Genomic DNA, 16,609 nt, shown 5'->3' with positions numbered 1-16,609 from the left:
CTCACTTTTCTCCGAAATGATAAAGTAACCAAACTATCGACACTTCATTATAGTAACTTCGGTTTCTTTAACATGCATCGCATTTTTCACACTTTCCCATTATTCTTTAAACAGGAAAATGCTCGCATGATGATAACCGAGCTTAAAAACTTTCCGTAAAAATACTTTAAAAACTACACGGTCTAGCCCAACAATGAATATAACACACACACACACACACACACGAAAAGCTCTTTCCGTTCTCCACTCCCTTTCAACGATGAATATGACACAACACGGACCGGTCTTACCGTTCTCCAACACCCACTCAACCATAATCAACCGGCATGTCTTACCGTTCTTCATCCCCAGCAGTACTGAATGTGACAAATTTTACGTTCTCTATCCTCCAAACAAACTTAAGATGAGGATAAACTATTCCAGGGTTTTAGTTTCTTTTATTTTTGATTTTTTTAAGCTCGACTTTTTTTTAAATGAAGAAATTAGGCTGAAACGGAGTTTGATGTGCAAGAGACTATAAATTAAAACGCCTGCAATATATATAATTTAATTTCTGATACAACACGTGCACGCTTTCTGATTGGATCAAAAATTTTGTTCATCATCACACAGATAAAATTTTGTATTGTGACTTCATCAACCTTTTTTGCTGAATTACTCCTAAAATTTTTATACGAAAATTAAATTGTAAGGAATGACTGTTATATTTGTTCGGTCTATTTGAATGTGCCCGCGGTGCACACTGGAAAATATTTAGTATGCACCACGTAATTGAGGTTATTTCTTCATAGACCGAAAAAATATAACAGTCGTTTGTTAAATAATCTATATAGACAGACAAGTAGTTAAAAATGCATTAGAAAAGGGGAACTTCCTTCCGTGGTGGTTAGAAACCACTCTGTATGTGTGTGTGTGTGTGCGTTTGAGGAAAAGACCAAGTCGACTTCTCGCGATATATTTAATATGGTCTCGATAAAAGTTAAAAAAGACCTAAAAACAATTGTCATCTTACAGTTTTAAAGTATAAGAAATATACTATGTTTGTCAAAAAAATGTCTCATAAATTATGTTGCAAATAATTTCATGATGTTCGAGAGTCAACACATGAGAGTTAAACATTTTTAACTCCAATCGAAACTTTCACCATCATCTTGGTATGTATCTATAACTTCATCGTCTATATCATAGGTCGTTGTAGCCGATCTGGGATTAGAGGTCGGTTGTGATGACCTTTGAGTATTTTGATTGGATCGGTCACTGTCGGGTTTCACACTCCTCGAATAATCACTATGGTAGCCACAATCGTCTGTATTTTCACGACTGTTTCTATTCATTCTATTGTTCATCATATTGTTTGGCTGTGGTTCGTGTCGACTGACACTAGGTTCATTTGTTACGCTCCTTTCACTCATAATGTCTTCATCATAATACTGTGTAGTATATCTTCCATCTGATCTACTCTGTGTAGGTGTTAAACAGTCTTCTGTGTGCTGTCTTTCTATGGCAATCTCTTGTCTATGGTTTCCATTTACTAATATATTGTCTCTTAAATTAACTACAGACTTTTTCTCTTGTCTAGCAATGACATCATTTATCTCGTGTGGCTGATTATTTTTAACATTTTGTCCATCCTGTGATGTGTTATTTGTATCATAATTCTTTACAGTGATATTATGATTCTGGTTCGTCAGTTTTACTTCTTGAAATGCAGATCGAGTGCTTTTAGTAGGCTTGGTCTCAGCAGGAGAGCGTCTCGATTTTGTATTTTCTATAAATTCAACGGAAAATCATTAAGAATACAAAGAATATGTCCTAAGTCTGAGCACATTGTAAGATTTCAGAAATAAAATTGTTTTGACAAATTGAAAGAGTAATCAAGGGAACCAAGGTTCTAGCGGAAATCAAAGGAATGTAATCCAGGGACAAAGACCAGACATGGATAACAGACAAACACAACAAAGAACATTAAGTAACTAAAATCATACATACAAAGCAATAAAAGCAAATGAGCAAATCTGACTCCACTAACAACTGGGAGCATGGACCAGGTGCACCCACCGAGTTGCTCAAGTCTGGGGTAGACAAAAGAGGAAAGGAAAAGTATTACACGATGAACAAATCAGTTTTCATGGTGCAGATCGATACACCATAACGATCATAAATATCTATTATGATATCTCTGCCGCTAAATGGTATTCACTGTCCCAAAACTCCGGAACAAAATATTAAAAAAATTTATCTTATCTGCATGTTTGTCCCGATTCAGACAACTGTATTGAACCATTAAAATTTTGTAGTGGATAGCAGAAATAGAAACCATGAATGACAAAATCCATGTTATATAAATTAGATAACCGTGCTTCTTGGTAAAGGAATTAAAATTTCACGAGGCGTACCTCGGATTCCAAAATGTTCGTATCTAGTCCTACCATTAAATCGTGTTATTAGTATTTTTCTGTCCGAAAAAAAAAATACATTCATGTATTCATAAACAAAATGTGATGTTACCTCCATCGCTATGTTGAACCTTTACAGATTTTGAATCTCCAGCACACATAAGCACCACCGTTATCAAACCAATGGTGGCAACCAGACTAATAACTAGACTAGACACTGTAATGTCGAAGCCATTGGAAGTGTTAACTTCTGCTCCTGTAAATCAGAAGAAGCTTGAAACATGACTAGTTATGTGATAGTTTAAAAAGAAAGTCGATGGTAATGTGGTGTGACAATATATACGATGCCATGATTCAGAAATATGTCCAATAATGAGCTCGGAGAATCAAAAACAAGCCACTTGTCAAATATATTATTTTGAAAATACTTCTAGTAGGTTTATTGATTGAAATCATATTCACACCTGCACTCGGAAGTATATAGGCCCATACTACGGTTTCATTATTTTTTTACACCTGACATTTTCATGGTTGCTTTAGCTATGGTTAGTTTCATTTTTGTTTTCTCTCGCTTTTTTGTGTTCAAATAAACAATTCTAAACACTACTAAATGATCTTACCCAAGACTTTGTCAATGAATTCTATAGAAACATACAACAGTAGTGTCCTAATGCACATTATTGACTATCAGGTATTGGAACTATATCATTGATTTTCTTTCTATGTAACACAAACGGTGGTTTAAAGAATGAAGATTAAAATGCAACGCACACGTATATATTATTTACTTATGTATGGACGTTGCTCTTTAAATTTCTTGGTGGTTACACACACTATATACTCTACGAGAGCTTGACTGACGAGCAGTTTCACGCGATAGTGATTAAGAGACACTGATCAAATGTACACCCCCAACTTTTATATCAAGAAATCTATTTTGGAATAATATATTTTTAAAATACCAATAAAATATTTTCATATATATATTGAATAAAAATTCAGATACTTGATATTAAGGACGTTTTGGTTAAACAAATCAAACGTTTTCTATATAATTTGTGTTCGAGAAGTCGATTTCTTATAAAAAAAAGTTCTCTTGATATGAAATTATCATGTTTTGAGGTCATGCATTTATTTTATCTCTCTCAGTGGATAATACACATAAACTAATAAGAGGTAGTCCTATCTAGGTAGATCATACCTAATATTTCTATAAGATAAATTTTCCAAGTTTTTTCACTATGACAACCTTGAATAAACATACTTTAGAAATTTAATGTACTTGTGAAGGTAAAAAGGTGTAACATGCATGCTTTGAGCTATCCGGAAAGATTCAGGTCCTCACCGGATTGGGTTTTCTTCCCTGCACCAACTGGCTCAAACCGGAGTTTGCAAATGGGTGTTTTTTTTTTAATGCAAAATTTCGCAAACGAACTTTAAGAATTAAAATCATGAAAAAATGAGCAGGAAAAGGTACACTTTTTACATGTTTTTTTTTACAATAATACCATGCCAACTTACTTTTTCTGGCAATTTTTATGTGATATTTTAGAAAACCTGTTTTTTGACAATTTTGGGAAGGCATCCAAAATTTGTTATGAAAACGTATGTATATTTTAGTATGTTACCATGGTTACAGATTTTCGTAACAAAACAGAAAATAATATCTATCCTTTTTTCATGGACCGGCATAATGTAAGATTTTGAAAAATATATACCTTTTAAAGGAAAAAATGTTGGATTTGTTTATTTAAGTGTCTTAAAATAGCTTAAATTCCACAAATTGTCATAGAGTTATCTGCAGTGACCTATCTATGTAGTGGAACCTGAGTCTTATTAAAGCCAATATTTTACTACATTTTATATGAATTCTGTAGGCATTTTCAATATTTCGCAAACTTTTGAAAAAAACAGGTGGATAAAATTTCTTATAAATTTATATAAAGAACACTTAACTGACATTCTTTCATTTTTCAAAACGAAAATCTTGGGTCATCGAGCTCTTTTCCTTGCAATATTAAACGATCTAAAATTCCCTACAAATTTCAATAGAGCAATTTCCCGCCAATTATCTCCCCTTGAAAATGATTCTAATTTTTACTATTTTAACTTTTATGTAAAAAATATATATATTTGACAGTTCTAACATCGCTGGGAATTTTTCAGACCCTTCTGTAAGTTTACATTATCTTCCCTGCATCAATTTGATCCGATGGAGCAGTGTAGCGAATAGAGTCGTCATTCTGAGACGTTTGTATAATATTGATTTGTTGTGACATGCATTATTAATTTGATCCTCTATCCTACATAATAACGCCTAGATGAACTGTCCCGTAAGGTACAGCAAAACACAACAATATTCAAGGACAAGGTGAAAGTAAACTGTATGATGGCAAAATTGTCGGCAGAAAAAAAAACACATTCAAAGTCGCTCATCGTCAAATATTTTCTGTCACTGATCCGAAATGGCATGAATGCGATATGTTCTAAATTCGAGTGACTTCCGCTAAAATTTTGGTTCCCTTGATATGATTGCGAACTCTTTCGTAACCGTGATGACCCGAATGTTTTCAGTTACCAACAACCAGATCAAACAACTGGTAATGGCTATTTATAGATATCGGGATCCTGATAATATATGTAACCTATATAGTCAATTGTATTTACGAGCCCCGTGTTTGACTCGAAAACTGGGTAATATTACATAAATTCAATGCTTACCGATCATTTCATTTTTTAACAAAAACTTCCCGTTCTCATACATGCAAAAAAAAAAAAAACAAAAAAAAAAAACACACACACACACACACACACATAGACATGTGTATGATATTTTATAGAAAAGGTACGTTGTAGCGATCTTTGAGTCGCTTACATAATATTGACCAGGGAACCAGATTAGAAACCAGGTTAAACAACTGGCAATGAATAGTCATAGATATCGGGGCTGTGCTAATATAGATGACCTATATAGTCTTGTAACGAGCCCCTGTGTCTGAATCGGAAACTGGTTAATGTTCAATGCTAACCGATCATTTCATGTAAACTTCCAGTTCTCATACATGCAAGCTAGAAACACATGTAGAACACATGCGTTTGATGTTTAAGAGGTACATTTTTATCTCGTATGAAGCTAGAACTATGATGCTTTGGCGGTAATAACGGCAAGAATCTGCAGCATTACATGGAGTATAAATATATAATTATGCAAATCATATACGATTATTAAGTACTGAAATTACGAGTGCAACAAGGTGACATTGAGAGCCGTCGGGTCGGGTGCGAGGACTATTATCTAATTGTATTTTTGAATATGTACTTGTCTGTATTGTGATATGCACAAGATACTTTGATGGTCGGACAAATGGTTGTTGAAGTTCCACCCCAACACATGTAAAGCAATGTCCATCTCTGGAAAAAAAATAACATCGAGGGAATGTACCACCTTCACGACAACTCCATACAGTGAGTAATGGTAGATCTCCAAACGAATACAACAAATTAATAAAGCCAACGGCATAATGGGCCGAATACGGCGAACATCATACTTAGATGAGAAAAGATTCAAGTACCTTTAGACCGCATGTAGAATATTCAGCAGCAGTTTGGAGTCCATATAAAGTCTGGGGCATATAGAAAGCATAGAAAATGTGCAAAAAAGAGCCGCACAACTTATTCCATCGTTAAAAGACCTAGAATACCGAAGAAAAACTCAAGAAACTAAAAATGACAACACTAAAATATAGGAGGTTGAGAGTGATATGATAAAACCTACAAGATCCTGATGGGGAAGTAACATGAGAAATGATATTGCTGGATGATAACACCAGGACAAGGGGTTACAACAAAAAACCGAGGCTGGTAGACCTCCAAGAGAGTGTTAAAGTGTAAATACCAGAAACATTGGTAGAATTCGAAATAAGCATAGACAAACATTGGGAAAATCAACCTGTGAAGTACGATCACAACCAGGATTGCTGGAAGCAAAGTTGCGTATAAAACAGGCAACAGTTGTGGGTATAGGGGCTACTAGCCTGCGTCCACTATATATAGCTCCTATGGCATCCTGTGGTAGATATTCATCAATTATGGATTTCTACTGGAGTCAATACGTGATATATTGACCTGTTCCGATTATAATTACTGAGTGAAAAAACTCATTTTTTATCTAACATATGTAAATGGTGTATTATTTATGGGAATGGCCTTTAATTTGGTATTTTGCAAGATTGCCACATGTCATTGAAAATAGTCCTTTTTCATATTCCTGATCTTGGCTTCGTTTTACTTTGTTTTTTTTTTATAGAATTTTAAGCAAAGGGGAGTAACTTTCTATAAATTTGTCATCCGACAGACTGGTTCACTTTCAAATTTGAGCAACGGACAGCAGTAGACAAAATTTAAATATTCAATTTATTAGAGCCGCGGAAAGTACTTGGATACTTTTAAATAACTTATTTCAAATCATACAGGTAATTACCAAAGTGAAAATGGTTTAAGTTTCCAAGAAAAATGTTCGCTGATTTCCCTTTCCCCAGTACTAGTGCGACCGCCAACCAGGTTACTCAACACCGAGCGATAGCGGGTGTTAAATGAGAATATAAATGCCAAGCCCATGTTAAAATGCGTACAAATCTATCCCCGGAAGAAAACTATTTCTGGTCTAATATGACAAATACGGTAATTTTTTGTGACAAAAATATCCCTAGGCGTAGCCAAAATAACGACTGTTCCGTTTAACCTACCCCGTATGGAAGTTGGATTAATTCAGTAAGAAATAAACTACATATCCAAGTAAACCATCTATTGAATAAGGATCAGTATCAGTATCAGTATAGTATTAGATAACCTCTTAGCCGTTAAATCATCGTGTAAACGTTTTGAAATGAATGTTTTGTCTCGAAGCGACTGCGAAAGAAAAGAGACAGTGCGCAGGTGCTAAAGGTGGAGTTGTACCAACATATACTGTCTGACGATATGAAGACGTCATATTAAAATTGGAACTAGTATATTTCGACGTTCGTCTTTATACGGCCGCTTTTGAGCATTAATGTTGACATTGGAAGGCTAATATCTAGATCAATATTTCGCCGTATAGCGTCAGTATATATAAATAGTAACATAGCGTCAATATGGTTGAAAATAGGAACAAGGCTTCAGGTACGCTGAATATTCTTTGAATCACGTTATTAAGATAACCAATGAAAAAAAAAGAAGAATATTACACCACATATGGAATATAAACAATCATGTGATGGGATTATCGATACAAAGAAGTCTGTAATTGCACCCCAAAGCTCTATATCAAGGAGTAATCAAGGAAATCAAAAGAATGTACTTCAGGGACAATGACCAAACATTGAAAACAGAAATACACAAAAAAAAAGAACATTAAGTAATTAAAATAATCATACATACGAAGTAACAAAAGCAAATGAGCAATCGAAATCAATTCATTTACATCTTTTATAAAGGATCGTACTTTTTTTATGTTTAACGAAATTTTGAAATCGTACCTGAACCGTTCTTTTATCATTTATCGACCGTAAAGGAAAAGTGGTAAAAGATGCTCCATACGTACGTGTACCAAAGGCTTGAGTTCTATTCTAGGGGACACCTCCTATACATGATGTGATAGGACGTGCGACTGGAAATTCCGTTCGTGCGAGACCCGACAGCGTAGTAAAGAATGTAAAAAAAAAAACTCACTCACTGGACTGGAAATTACTCTTCCGTAGCCGTACTTCGAAGAATGTTATAGTAGGGAAACGCTCCCAGACCCACGTGGGGTCTGAGAGTAGGTCTAAACATCCGCTAGTAGGACATACTCTGACCGAGTTCTTCGGTCAGGTATCCCGAAGGCTGGACACCGCCACCAACACCAATTAGTTCTACTCACCACTAACATCGACCGTGAGGGGCCTGTATTGGTATTCAAGGTAGTAAAATACCCCCAAAGATCATACGACTGGAATAGCAGGGGCCATTTTCCAGGTTGTGAATAGGTGGCGGGGAAAACCGAACATAATTATATGATAAGGATTGTCCTATTTTTATGTTGTTGTATTTTCTTATTTGTAGAATAAATGCCTTATGAAACTTATATTACCTAGGGAACACTCCTTTAAATATGGAAAATTTATATTATTTTTCAATAGACAAAATTTTTATTATTGCCAATTCTTAAAATAGAGACATTGCTATATACTTAGTAATGTTATCGGCCGGACATTTTTCAGTTATTAGTGTAACCAAAAGCACGTGTATTCCCCTGCCTATCCACTACCCAAACTTAAGGCTGTGTACTTAAAAATGTTGTCGCCCCAGAAGGTCTCAGTATCGTATTAATTTTCCCATAGACTTCTATAGTGAAGTGCATATTTTTAGGATTTTTTAAAAAATATGTAAATTGATTCAATAAAACTTTCACTTATGTAGCATTTCTAAGGACATGTGAAAAAATAATTTCCCGCAAAGAAAATAGGGTGAGTCCACGAAGATCGGACAGAAAAGTAGTCTCGAACTATAAATAGCCATTTTCCCTACTTTCACTTTCGTTTTGCACTCACCAAACCAACCTTTTCAGTGGAACATTTTCATGATATGTTAGATTTTCTTTTAAAAAAGTTCGTCATCTTACAGTGTGATGTTTGCTCTATTTTTTAAGTCATTGTTCATATCTACCAGGGCTCAGTATCGTATTAATTTTCCCATAGACTTCTATAGTGAAGTGCTTATTTTTAGGATTTTTTAAAAAAAATATGTAAATTGATTCAATAAAACTTTCACTTATGTAGCATTTCTAAGGACATGTGAAAAAATAATTTCCCGCAAAGAAAATAGGGTGAGTCCACGAAGATTGGACAGAAAAGTAGTCTCGAACTATAAATAGCCATTTTCCCTACTTTCACTTTTGTTTTGCACTCACCAAACCAACCTTTTCAGTGGAACATTTTTATGATATTATGTTAGATTTTCTTATAAAAAAGTTCTTCATCTTACAGTGTGATGTTTGCTCTATTTTATAAGTCATTGTTCATATCTTTTGACAAAATATTAGTTTGTAGAGAGGCAAAAAGAAAATGCACTATATTTTTATAGCATCCATGTTTTGACGTACACCTGCTCAGGGATATGCAATACGATACTGGTACCAGAAATGGAGACTGATATATGGACTTCGGGGGCAGATTCAGGCGGCGCGCCCCCTAAAATTTGCAAAGCATGGGTTGTCAGGGGTAGATTTAGGCGGTTTTAGCTTGAAACTTAAATTCCTCTGTAATTTTACCACAAGATATCTACACTGCACCCACTCTAGAAGAATATTTAAAAAATCTATCCAAAAAAAAATGTCGAAATTTTAACTGTGCGCCCCCTAATCTAAAATCCTGGAACCACCCCTGGACTTTTCCAGTCATTTCCTTTTATAATTTCGTTTACTGAGTATACATCTTTGTTTGACAAAATTATGGAATATAATTTAGGTCTGTTTTTGAAAGATAGCTGTGAAGAGACCAATCACCTATGAGTAAATTACCAACTATAGTAGATGATGCGTGTCATTAATTTTGTTGTGATAATTGCATTAAAATTGATGACACACATAAGCAAGAGTAAATTTCTGTTATGTCTCAATTATGATTTAAATATAACTTCATGATTTTTTAACTTTCAAAATTGTAATTAACATAGCTAAAAACATGTACATAATGAGTTTAATTAGATGAGGGATATATAATCCACTGGCATTACATACTACTTATAACACTCCCTGTGGGCTTTGGTAATTCTACATGCAGCAACCAATGCTGTGTTCCTCGAACTGTATACTTTGAAAATGTGTCCACATTTTTTTATATTACCGTATAGATATATTTAGGATGAACAGAATATAAATTGTATGACCCCATGGCAAAAAGACTCCACATGAACAGACATAATACCTATTTTTCTGACGCAGTCAGTATAGTTTCGCTTTTTTCCCTTTGACCTTAAAGACACTCTTACATGGAAATGCAAGTCACCTGATTGCAATTCTGTTTCCCCATTGGCCAAATACTGATTACTTAGTAGTGTTCGAAAAAACTATCGAAAATTAAAATTGCATGCCATGTGTTATTTCCTGGATGAAATGTAGAAAATTATAAGTAATAGGAACAAATTTTATTGCATCGACCATCTTTGATAATATATGTTATAATATGAGGCAGGTGTAATCTGTAAGAGAATTAAGTTATAAACTTAAGAGAGGCCTTGTCAATAGATATGTCACTTATCATAAATTGGGTGATTTGTAGGTCCTTGTAGACTTGGGACAACTTGTCTGCGGGCTGAGTTGTCTCAATTTAAACTGCTGTATTTGCACCATACAATTTGCACAGCACACTACTTCCTTTTGATTGAAATCAAACCCTTCGAACATAGTTTAAACATGTATAGATTACTGTTGTAAGGAGTTAGATCTCTAATATGAAACAGTTAAAGCCTGAAACACTCCAATCAAACCTTACTCCAATGTAATGATTCATTTTGATGTCATGAAATCTTTAGGAATAGGAGTAAATTCACATTCTGGAGAACTCCTTTTCTGTCATCTTGCAGATTTTTATTCAGGTCTTATATTTCCATTTTTTACCATTTGTGGACTTCTCTACCATTCAGCTTCTGTAAGGGGCATATTAGATGTTCCCCCAAAAAATTAAATCTCTCTTTTCTACAAAGTCTTTATTTTTCTATCTTCATGAGTTTAATTTATTATGAATGAATTTCATACTTTTCTTTTATAAGTGTTCATTAATTTGGGTGGAGGGGGTCATTTTTGCTATTTGTTTAATTTAAGGCATTTTACTATCTGGAAGTACAGAATTAATATGAGGGAAACGTTTATAATTTTCAGCAGTTTCTTCAGTATATAAAAGGGTCAGAAAGAATTTGTAAATGCAGCCCAGATATTTTTTGTGTTTTTGCTGTGTTAAAGACCATCACTACAAATTGACAACACCACCTTCTCCGAACTGTTCTTCTCTCCAGCTGACTTTTAGTTACACTCATTATTGTAATGTATAGTTCATTTATTGTTAAATAAAGCATGCTCACTTATTCTGTATTTGTGTATATTTATATATTGTATATAGGAAAGGACTAAATAAGTATGATTTAGTTTTGTCCAAGCAATTTTGGTTTGAGCGAATAAAATTTGTTTTATTGAAGGAATTTTTCAAATTTTTGAACATGTTATATTATTTTTTACAGTTTTATTGAATGTAATAAAAATAATATAATAATAAATGTATAAAAAATGGGGGCAATCCAGCATCTAACAACAGAATCCTTACTGAGATTATTTAGAGCATGCTAGATAAGTTGGTTGTTGGAAATATTCAACAAATGAATAACACCAGAAGTCTCAATTTATTATATATACATCTGGACCTCTCTGATTGGTTGAACAACAGTTATCTCCCTTTGTACAATTTTTAAGGAATGTCATTTTTTAGGCTCTTTCAGTAATTATTTTTTTTCTGATTGATGAGTGTTTCACTACTGGGATATAGATAAAATATATAAAATATGGCAGATAAGGATGAAAGTCCTGAATTTAATTCCATTTGTAGGAGAATAATGATCTAGACCAGCTTCAAAACACAAATTCAACTACTGTCTGTAGATTTCATCTGGTTATTTATTTGCAAAAAGAATGGATTCATTTGAGAAGAAAAAGAAAAGAAAGAAAAAGAAGTTGAATATCAGAAGGTTAACTGACTTTACACAATCTTATTATGCCATATAAGCTGCCATCTCAGTCATTTTATTGAAGAAAGTTAACATTGACAGTTCCCATAAGGGTTGATATAACAATAATTTTCATCTGTTGCATGAGGTAATTAATATGATATTCATATAAACATGTACTGGTAAATATATTAACAAACTAGTTTTTGTTACTTTTTAAACATTCCGACCTATCTAAACCTGTCTAACAAATCCCTTACAGAAGCAGTGGTTTAATTAGAAACCACTCCTTCTGTCCTATAGAGGATTGGTTTAGACATGTTTCATTGTCCTACAGAGGATTGGTTTAGGTAGGTTTCCCTGTCATGCAGAGGTTTGGATTAGACTGGTTTCACTGTCCTATAGAGGATTGGTTTAGACAAGTTTCATTGTTCTATAGAGGATTGGTTTAGACAGGTTTCACTGTCCTACAGAGGTTTGGATTAGACTGGTTTCATTGTCCTACAGAGGATTGGTTTTGGACAGGTTTCACTGTCCTACAGAGGTTTGGATTAGACTGGTTTCACTGTCCTATAGAGGATTGGTTTAGACAGGTTTCACTGTCCTACAGAGGTTTTGTTTAGACAAGTTTCATTGTCCTACAGAGGATTGGTTTATACAGGTTTCATTGTTGTACAGAGGTTTGGTGTAGACAGATTACATAGTAATACACCTAATTCATATAAAAGAAAAAAAATAGATAGATGACTTGTGTCTTGTGCAGAGAATTACCATTAAAAATCTATTCCACATTTTTCTTTTTACCATTATCACTTATGGTACAAATCATCGACAGAATAATGTTCCTCCACTATTAGATTTATTGTTAAGTAGAAGATTTGAACAATATTGGTTTAATATTGAGTATCACAGGAGTATAACTGTTGTACTTTTCTGGAAAATGTCATATAAACTACTTCATTTATATAAATTATTGCCTTTGCTAATCTATTCTGAATGAAATTTGAAAATTATAATGTCTGAATATCTGTAAAACTATATATTGATACAAATTTATGGTATTTGGTTACTGTAGAATATAAATTATTTAAATTTGATCCTTAATTTGAACAATCAGTTTACATAAATGCAGATTAGTGGTATATAATATAAAACATAACATGTGGTAAGGCTTATTACATGTTTGTTAAATAGCCTAAAATATTTCTGAGATTGGGATCTAATTTTCATTGTAGCTTACAGACTTAAACAATGCCTGATCTTAGATCGGTCACCGATTGTTTAATTGGATTTAGGATTATGATTTGTTCCGTCAGCACAGAACAGAATCTCGATCATTAGGAAGCGCTGGTGTGAAGTGAAGTATGAAGTAAGTTAATTGTTCTTCAAAAGTTTCACCCATTTCACAAATGTTTTGTCGTGTGTTCTTTTGTTTTGTTAGTAAATCTTTTCTGCAATTAAAGTGAATGAAAAGCTTTGTTTGTAAGCAAGTTAGAACTTATTGGAGGCTAAAAAGTGAGCTCCTGGTTTTAACTATTAATGTAAGTAAAGTAATCTTTATTTAATGATGGTACTCTAATGTACTTGCTTCAATTACTACTTAATGTATTTTTATAGTATTTATTTATTTTACTCAGGAGCTAAGTCCTGAGGCATTACTTCTTGCAATTTTAAGGATATGCATAGGTTTGTTTTTACACAGAATATTCAATATTTACACTTGATTGGGTGTTAGATTTGAAATGTTTTGTACTTGTACATGGATCATGAGATACAGATCTTAGGTAAACTGATAATAAATCAATATATTTAACCTTAGAAGATAAATACCAAATAGAATTAGAAAACACTTGGTTCAAATATTTCTGAAGTAAAAGTCAAACTTAATTTGGATATATGCCATGAAGTGTTTTTAATTTATAGAGGAGCGTAGCACTACAAAAAGTTGGTGGAAATCCAAAAGCTCGTTTTTGTAGTTTAGAACCTATAAAATAAATAATTAAAATTCAACATCAAATGATATGTAGACCTTACTGAAAATAATTATTGATTTATCCTATAGTTTTATACATTAATATAGAAATGTGTTCCTCCTAAATTGGTTTTCACTCAAATTATTCTCATTTCTTTTGTGTTCATACTGTTGCTTTTGTTTCTTCAACTTTTTATCAGCAAATTTGAATTTTTAAATGTTTTCTAAATCTTTAAAATGATTGATATTGATTAAATGAAGAAATGCTGTTTCTAAAAACCAGGCAGGTCCCATGACATTAGTCATCCACAGAAAAAAAATTTCCAGACTGTTTAATGTTTTAATTTATTCCTCTTATGGTTCTGTAAAAGGTGAACATCAATAAGGAGAAGATAGATGTGTATCTGTTAAATAATTATATATTTTCTGTTGCAATTTTAGGAGTAATTTCCCATTCATATTGCATTCTACATAATTTTTATTTCCTTTGAACAGATTGATGTATACAAAACAGTATCAGGGATAGTATTTTTGTGCTTATCTCATCCCAAAATTACTATCACATATCTGTTTTTTTTCTACTGTGAATTACTACCCCCTGCCTGGTTCTAATACATTGTGTTTTCTTAAATGCAAAATGTTAAGGTTACAAGCTTATTTTCAAAAAGAGAATGGAATTAAAATGTATCAGATATGTTAACAACTGAAGTGCCATATTCAAATAAAACTTAACATTAAGTGAGTTCTGGATATTGATGCCAAGAAAATGGTAAAAAGCGTAGTACTAAATAATAGGTTCATATATAATATCACTAACATATGAACACATTTACAATGTTAAGTTACACAGTTGGGAAAATGGAAATGGAAAAGGTCCAGAACTTACAGTGAAAAACATCAATAAATATAAAGTAAAATATAAGCCAAGATTGTTAAGAGTATGATGAAGTAGTGACAATTTATTGAAATACAGGCTATAGTATATCCTAATTAGTATGGTAGTCAGGTTCTGTGAAAAATCTCCATTATAATACCCTGTTGATGGGCATTGAAAATTCCACTTTTGAAATGTACAGGTAAGTATCAACTGATTACACACCTGTGGAAATTGAAGGTAGAATTTTAATGTCACAATATATTGATTCATTACTTATATAGTATTAAAGTGTTAAAGACTTATTGTCTAGGATTGTAATATTGACAAACTTCATCACGTTTAAAAGGTACAGAGTCAATAGGTAAGGTGTGAATTGTTGTTTTGTCTCACAAGTATACTATATTATCAGACATTATTGCAGGCATCTCTAATTGCCATTTTGTCATTGAATGGGATTTTAATTTTTGTGATTTGAGAAAAATCCAGCATCAATGATAAAAAAATAATAATGGGTGTTATAGAAATTGCAAATTTATGTCAGACACATTTTTTACAATTGGGTTGGATTGGGAATGAGTGAAAAGGGATGTATATATAGTATCCAGTGCCTGGTAATAGGTTGTCAACATATGCTCTATTGTATAGTTTATTATTTCAGAAATTTCTCCTTGTGAAAATGTAAAGAGGAAACGTAACCAATAAGATTTCAAAACTTAAAACTAGAACAGAATAAAAGGTACTATATGTAGTGATTGATGTCAGTAATTATTCCTATCGAACAAATTTGTTTATTGACCCAGTAAAGTTGTATTTTAAAGATTACAATGATAGTTTTCTAACACTATAATTATCTCTATTCTATTGCCTGTGAAACTTGCACAGCAATAAAAAATCACACTATAATAGGTAGAACATAAGTGATATTTAAAGGAAAAGTTTATAATGTATGCAATGTTTTGACTATTTTTTCAAGGTAAGCTATCTCAAAAATTTCTGAGCTAAGTAAATAGCATTGTATTTCCAAGCAGTGATAGCTGCTAAAATAGAAAAACAAATTGGAAAACTTGGACATTCATAGTAAATGTGTATTACACAGTTTTATTTTAGTTTATACAGTGATGTTCTTATAGAACTGCTGCTATTTAAAGTTTATTATTAGTTCTATAAGCTATTACATATTACTTCTTGACATTATTCTTCCCTTTATTACTACATGCAAAACACGAGGTAATGCTTCACTTTCTCTTCTTTTGTTTTTATGTGTATGAGCCAATGCTTCACAATCTCATATTTTGTTTTTATCTGTTATATATTTTGTCACAAATTGAAGCATTAAAAATAATACTCAAACCCCTACCATATGAAACAGCTATATATATATTATTTTATAAATTATTTAATGGAGACCTTGTGTTTCAATTAATTAACGACACTCTTCATGAATACAAAAGCTAAAATATAAGGTAATAAGCACAAGAATACCAGTCATTTTTATTCATTCATACTATTGTCAAACATCAACCTTTTAGTTTTTTATGTTATTTATAGAAAAATTGACAATTTATTTTAGTGAAGATTTGTAGTGAACTATGAGCCTGTTATGTTCTAGCATTACTGATAGAGCTACACGCT

At 32.7% G+C, this 16,609-nt stretch overlaps 2 protein-coding genes across 10 annotated transcripts in view; one reads left to right on the top strand and one right to left on the bottom strand.

Moving 5' to 3' along the window:
* Positions 1–533: 533 nt before the first annotated feature.
* On the bottom strand, positions 534–8,421 carry LOC148624137 (uncharacterized). Of its 2 annotated transcripts, none has more exons than XM_088566668.1 (3): positions 8,296–8,421; positions 2,509–2,652; positions 534–1,768 (listed from the first exon to the last, which is right to left on the bottom strand). In XM_088566668.1, exons 2-3 carry the CDS (start codon positions 2,555–2,557, stop codon positions 1,122–1,124), a joined length of 696 nt encoding a protein of 231 aa, XP_088422794.1. In that variant the 5' UTR covers positions 2,558–2,652; positions 8,296–8,421; the 3' UTR covers positions 534–1,121. The 2 variants fall into 2 exon arrangements, with proteins under 2 accessions (XP_088422794.1, XP_088422793.1); XM_088566667.1 differs by lacking the exon at positions 8,296–8,421 and adding an exon at positions 3,017–3,174.
* A 3,583-nt stretch (positions 8,422–12,004) lies between these two features.
* LOC148624134 (uncharacterized) overlaps positions 12,005–16,609 on the top strand; it is a 62,397-nt gene continuing 57,792 nt past the window's right edge. The window contains exons 1-3 of one of the 8 annotated variants that reach the window (XM_088566653.1): positions 12,005–12,149; positions 13,364–13,497; positions 15,636–15,713. The gene's annotated coding sequence lies outside the window, so the exon portion shown is untranslated. Of the gene's footprint in view, positions 12,150–13,350; positions 13,498–13,530; positions 13,670–15,215; positions 15,339–15,635; positions 15,714–16,609 lie in introns of those variants that run through there. The other 7 variants (XM_088566657.1, XM_088566660.1, XM_088566654.1 and 4 more) reach the window with 7 other exon arrangements.

The sequence above is a fragment of the Perna viridis genome, chromosome 2, assembly GCF_037379345.1.
Source record: "Perna viridis isolate PV_CMFRI_1.1 ecotype Kerala chromosome 2, ASM3737934v1, whole genome shotgun sequence".
In the NCBI taxonomy this organism is placed as follows: Eukaryota; Metazoa; Mollusca; class Bivalvia; order Mytilida; family Mytilidae; genus Perna; species Perna viridis.
This window is presented reverse-complemented; position numbering and strand designations above follow the sequence as displayed.